Source organism: Physella acuta, unplaced genomic scaffold, assembly GCF_028476545.2.
Source record: "Physella acuta isolate Inbredline_101_S28 unplaced genomic scaffold, ASM2847654v3 ptg001467l, whole genome shotgun sequence".
Lineage (NCBI taxonomy): Eukaryota > Metazoa > Mollusca > Gastropoda > Physidae > Physella > Physella acuta.
In genome coordinates, this window is record NW_026732982.1 from 174,670 (window position 1) to 180,476 (window position 5,807).

General features: G+C 34.5%; 1 protein-coding gene across 2 annotated transcripts; it reads right to left on the minus strand.

Annotated features, from left to right (window-relative positions):
- Nucleotides 1-883: 883 nt before the first annotated feature.
- Nucleotides 884-5,529, minus strand: LOC131928145 (NF-kappa-B inhibitor-like protein 1). 2 transcript variants are annotated; one of them, XM_059284087.1, is made up of 6 exons: nucleotides 5,405-5,529; nucleotides 3,677-3,887; nucleotides 2,967-3,079; nucleotides 2,179-2,318; nucleotides 1,833-1,953; nucleotides 884-1,505 (listed from the first exon to the last, which is right to left on the minus strand). In XM_059284087.1, the coding sequence occupies exons 1-6, from the start codon at nucleotides 5,427-5,429 to the stop codon at nucleotides 946-948; spliced, it is 1,170 nt and encodes a 389-aa protein (XP_059140070.1). In that variant the 5' UTR covers nucleotides 5,430-5,529; the 3' UTR covers nucleotides 884-945. The 2 variants fall into 2 exon arrangements, with proteins under 2 accessions (XP_059140070.1, XP_059140071.1); XM_059284088.1 differs by having other exon boundaries at nucleotides 5,392-5,529.
- Nucleotides 5,530-5,807: the final 278 nt, after the last annotated feature.

Sequence of the window (5,807 nt, forward strand, 5' to 3'; positions counted from 1 at the left end):
AAATAAAGCACCTTTGTTTTTAGTTTCTCTTACTTATTTTTCTTCAAATTATCTGGTGGTTTAAATTCAGAACAAAAAGAATTGTGTATACCATTGAGTATCAGTCTTAAGCTTTGCAATAGTGTTGTCTTTAGAGTACAGCAGGGGTCTCCAAACTTTTCAGCCAGAGGGCTGCATTAACTATTAAATATCGGTTCGGGGGCCAGTTTCTTCCAGGCATCTCTTTGGGGATGGGGGAACATATACCCCCCCCTCTCTTATTCTCTCCCCCCTCCCCCCCCCCCCCAACGAAATATATATTATATAGAAATGTATCTAAATTTCAGCGACTCATCCAATGCAATTAAAAAATGGCGAAACGTGCTTGCATTTTTCGCTATTTGAGTCGCAATGTTTTCACCAATGTCTGCAAAACGGCGGGCAATGGTATTTGCACCCAGAACTACATTTTCAACTTCTTTTGAATTTTCTGGGCAAAGTTCCACAGCCACCTCTAACACAAATTTTTTCCTTGGACAAAAAGATCTCCGCGGGCCATAGTTTGGAGACCCCTGGAGTACAGTATAGTGGTTTTGATGTGTATATTTATTTGTTGATTTTTGCTTTATTGAGCATTGTATTTAAACAAAGTCTTTCTGACAGTTTATTCCAAGAGAATACTTGTAATGGAAATGATGTTTATTCAAATATATTAAGAACATATTTTAATCAAAAACCGCGTGAACCAAATATTTTTATGAACTGCAAAGGTCATATTTCAAATATTTTCTATACAGTTGTGAAAGATCTAAACTTAACACGAAAACATTTGATTTGTTGAGGTTTTAATTATAGTTGTATATTAAAGCTAATTTGAATAACAATGCAGAAACTGTATGAAATATTCACACACAAAAAATCATGTTTATTTATGCAAATAACAAGCATTTGATAGCAGTAGCAAATCTATTTGTCAGCACTGAGTTGGTTGAGAATCTGTGAAATAGCCTTGACCCTGGACATAATCTTGGTCACATGATCAGGATGCAGATGGTCTCTAAACTTTTGAGTAAATTTATCAGGGTGCCAACGAACCTGCTGTGTTCGTAAATACTTGCGATAGACAGTTCCACTTTTGTCAGGAATATCACAAAACAGAACATCAGCTACGGAGTCTAGCTCTAGACATGGCCAGGGTATACACCCAAAAGTCAATGCCTTTTTCCCAGCTAAATGGTTGATAACATGAGCAAATTTGGCCTCATATTTATTTTTCTTTAACAAAAACCTGCTTGTTTTGTTTTCAACAGGGGGTGGTTTGAAATTTTTTCTCATTTCTTCCCGAGCATTTTTTAACTTTTCATCTTCGTCTAGTCGAGGTTTTTTACGGCTGGTTTCCTCTGGGTCATATTTGCGCTTGCTTTTAGTAAACGTATGATGCTGACTTTTTTGCTTTGAATAATATTCATGTCTTATTCTCTCTGTCCAGTCATCGAATGTTTCTGTTGACTTTTCTTGTGTGTAATCTAAATGAAATCATATAAATTCAAAGGTAAAATAATGTAAAATAATTATATTCGCCTATTGATTTTGAAAAAGAATAATCATTTCTTCATACAACTTTAAATAACATTTTTTCTAAAAGTGTTACAGAATGTAAGCTTATCCGGCAGGTACAATTTCTATTTGATTACAACAATATTCAATAGTTTCTTCATGCTGCAACTTTGATCGTTCTTTAATTTTCCAGAAAACTGGAATACCGCTATTTTACATCATTTAATATTAAGAAAAAATGTATGAAGTGTGAGGTGCTACAATAAGAACTTAGCATTAAATGATTTTTTAATTACCATAATCAAAGTCATAACGGGAATGCTGCTCTTCAAATTCAAATTCAGCCTCTTTATTCAACTTTTCCTTCCACATTTCTTCCTCTTCTTCTTGCTTTCTTTTTTCCTCATAACTCTCTTCCTGTTAAATGAAAGGAAATTTAATAAAACTGGAACTAAACCTTTACAATGACCTGAAGCAATATTTTAAGAAATCTTGAAACAATTAAACAATATTTTTAGAATAATAGCTATTGTTTATCATATATATAACAAAAACAAGCTGTAATTGATTGTAGCAAACATAATCTACACCAATATTGGATAATGTATTTAATACAGCATTACCTCCACTGGGATCCCTTACCTGTTGTGACCTAGAAAACGCAGCTTTAATTTTCTTCTTGAGCTGTCTTAACAAATCATAACCTGTGACGCCCACCCTGTTTTCCACATCCTGTCCAAGAGGGTAGCTGTCTAAAAGAGGTGGCACTAACTCCAGCAGTGCTATAAAAAAAATTATATATTTGATTATTTAATTAAGATAGGAAATGACCATAGACTTCATAGCATCATGACATAATGAATCTAAAATTATGTTCATTCTTATTCTTATTAAACCAATTAAAATAATGCTTATTTAAATTTATCCCTATCTTTATTATGATGTATAGTCTATAATAAAAAGGTCAAGTACTTGGCCTATATGGTAGATGTAGTAAGGGTTCATATGTTTTGACTATAGCACATAGCCCAGCCAGCTTTAATTTATCTGACTACTCAAGTACCCATCAAGGCTACATAGATTCAGGTTCTAGGGTCTCAAGCTAAGACCCAATAAATTAAGGATTGTGGTTGGTTATTAAATGCAAAACTACTTGACATCACCATCCCATAAAATATAACTATAATTTCTATCTTTCAAATATGAAACAGCTGCTTATTAATGTAGTGTTATTTGGTATTTCCACATATTTTATCTTCAGCTTTTTTTAAAAACATGCAGATGTATTTAGCTAAGCTCAAGAAGATCTAAAAAAAATAAGTGATAGAATATGAGGAGTCAAGCCAGATCACAAAGACAACCCAGGAGGAGTTAACAAACTCTTAAAAGTTTAAGCAGAAGGGTCATTCCCCCTTACTGTATGACCTTACTTTCTCTAGCTTGAAAAGCCTCTTCTTTTAGTCCTCTCAATAAAGCTGTATGAAGTGGGAGGTTCCCATCTCGGTCTTGTAAAGTTGCATCACAGTCCAGTCTCAGTAAACACCTAAATAAAACAGCTTAAAGAGTCACATTTTAAAAAACTAACATACATCACAATGTTTGTTCTAAGAGACTGTTATGTATTGATTAAGGAAGATAAGCAATATTGAAATAATTGAACAATTTATTGACCTTACAAAAGTCAAGAGTAATGTGGGATGTATTATTGCAGCTGCTATTAAGTGGTACATTTCAAAACCAGGAGGTAATTTAATATAACACTGCTGTTTTTAATGACAGTAGTTGTAAAGGGTTATTTATAAGATTCATCTTCACCACAGATATGGAAAAAGAAAGGATGGCTTGGAGTTTACTAGTAATGATATAGAATCGCTCTTAGCTCTATAATATCTGGTAGCTTCTCAATTGCTTCATTTACATACAACCTGTTGCATATTTTTTTTTTATTATTTTCAAATAACCAAGAAATAAACAAAAGCAGCACCATTCCACAGTATAGTATTTCATAGCTGGTGAACAATAAATCAATGACAGACAAAAGTAAAATGGATTCATGCTTTAGAAACATTTTTTTTCAAATAGTCTAAAACATATCTATGTAAGCCTACTATAGAAAAAAAAATACTCAAAACTTAATTACCTCATTATATCTGGTGATCCTTTTTTGGAACAATAATGTAGAACATTTTTCCCATGGCCAAAGTCAATATCATTTAAACAGATATTGTGAGATGCTATAAATGCTTTGAGCTTTAAAGGTCTGTTATGTTTTATAAATTTTTTAAGTTTTTGTTTATAGCCCATTTTTTTATCACAAGCCTTTTGCCAAGTCTCCTTTTCAACTAGCACGCCTTTTAAAAGAGAGAACATTTGTAAATTTTTTAAACTAAGAGCACTAGATTAACAATACCAATAATACCATATTAGAGTAACTGCCAGAAAATACAACTTCTGGTTCAAGTGCCTAGTTTCATTGTGGTTTGAGCAAGAAAATAAACAAAAATACTTAAATATGTTGGAGGGATGATTTTAGATAGCAATGTCTGATAATAGACTCTTCCATAAAATAGGTGTGTTGGGTTGTTAGTAGTAGTATTGTAATCTTGACTAATTTTATGGTTAAAAATTAGGGTTCAGTGTATGGTAGGACTAGGGTTGAGGTTAGGGACAGGGTTAACATTGACATTAGCCAGCAATGTGTGTATTTAGTGAACTACCAGTAACCTAACACCCCTTTTTTAAAGAAGATTCCATATAGTACACTGGTATAAAAATTCCCCCCATTGAAGAAAAAGAGTATATATTTATTATATAATATAACAACTAGTATACAGATAATAGTAACAACTAGATATAGATTTCTAGAATGCTATAGATCTAACATTCTGTACAGGCCTCAGCTCATATCTGCCTCCGACCTTTCAGATTCTGAGTTAACAAACAATTTTTTACAGTTACAACCACTATTAATTAAAAATTGCTATTAAACTACATTCTCTAGCCGGACCATGGCCAAGACATAAAGCTATTGAAGTGTCTATTCCCAGTTTCTCGACTAGAAATAGTCAAATTATTATTAGGGCTATTCCTAATCATAACCATTTTCAATACATTTACACATTACAGAAAAATGCCTTAGAAGTCATGATTATTTGTGGTTGAGTGGACCAACCAATGGCAGCATACATGAGTGATGGGGAACAGGGCATTTCCCCCCTGTCAATTACCCCCCCCCCCGACATTACCCCCCAGAGTAATTACCCCCCCTGTCAATTACCCCCCGCCCAGTAGGACATTACCCCCCACCCCGGACAGGGTTAGAGTTAGGGTTAGGGCTAGGTTTAGGGTTGGTTAGGGTTAGGGCTAGGGTTAGGACTAGGGTGAGGGTGAGGGTTAGGTTTTAGGGCTAGGGCTAGGGTTAGGGTTAGGATTAGGGTTAGGATTAGGGCTAGGGTTAGGGTTAAGATTAGGGTTAGGGCTAGGGTTATGGTTAGAGCTAGTGTTAGGGTTAGAGCTAGTGTTAGGGTTAGGGTTGTGTCTAGCTTTGGTTTTGGTTTTGTGTGAAGTTTTAGGCTAAGGTGGATGCTTAGGTTTTGGTCTTTTTCTTAAGATTTGGATTAAATTCTAGTTAGAGTTAGGATTTTAACTTGAGAGGGGGGGGGGGGGTGTAATTCCCCGGGGGGGGGGGGTAATTGACAGGGGTATTTGACGGGGGTAATTGCTCCGGGGGGTAAATACGGGGGGGGGAAATATCCAGGGGGGTAATGTCCTGTAGCAGAGTGATGATCATACTCATCATACATTTGGCATTTATTTTAATTTTTAAATAGGCCCTACACAACATTACTCACTAACATTTATTCATTACATTTAGTTTTTTGCCATTTTTTCATGAAAGGACTACTTTCCTTAATTTTTTCTCATCATCCACGTGATTGTGGGCATATTTGCAGCAAGAAAAAAAAAAAGATTTTTGCTATGCTAAGTCACTAAGCTCAGGGCTAATACTAAGAGAGTTAAAGACTGACTTATTCCAAGAGATGAGTAAAATAAGAACTAACTTTAACTAAGCTAAGAGTCTAAGCTAAGACTCTAAGTCTAAACTCTAAGTCAACTCTAGATCTAAGTTTAGTTAGTTTAGTCACTGTGTATTCTTAATTAATACTAATAGTTTCGCTGTCTGTCTATGTATCTATCTATCTGACAAGAACGCTCTAGAGAAAACACAAGGAAAATAAAAACATGCATAGTAATTCGAAAAACGAAGTATG

What these genes read in the sequence shown, in the direction of transcription:
- LOC131928145 (XM_059284087.1), bottom strand. Translation starts at nt 5,429, where the DNA reads ATGAAAAAATGGCAAAAAACTAAAT. An exon ending in GGCTTTTCAAGCTAGAGAAA is followed by an intron (nt 2,319 to 2,966) that starts GTAAGGTCATAC and finishes TTTTTTTTATAG; the next exon opens with CACTGCTGGAGTTAGTGCCA. An exon ending in CGTTTTCTAGGTCACAACAG is followed by an intron (nt 1,954 to 2,178) that starts GTAAGGGATCCC and finishes TTCATTTAACAG; the next exon opens with GAAGAGAGTTATGAGGAAAA.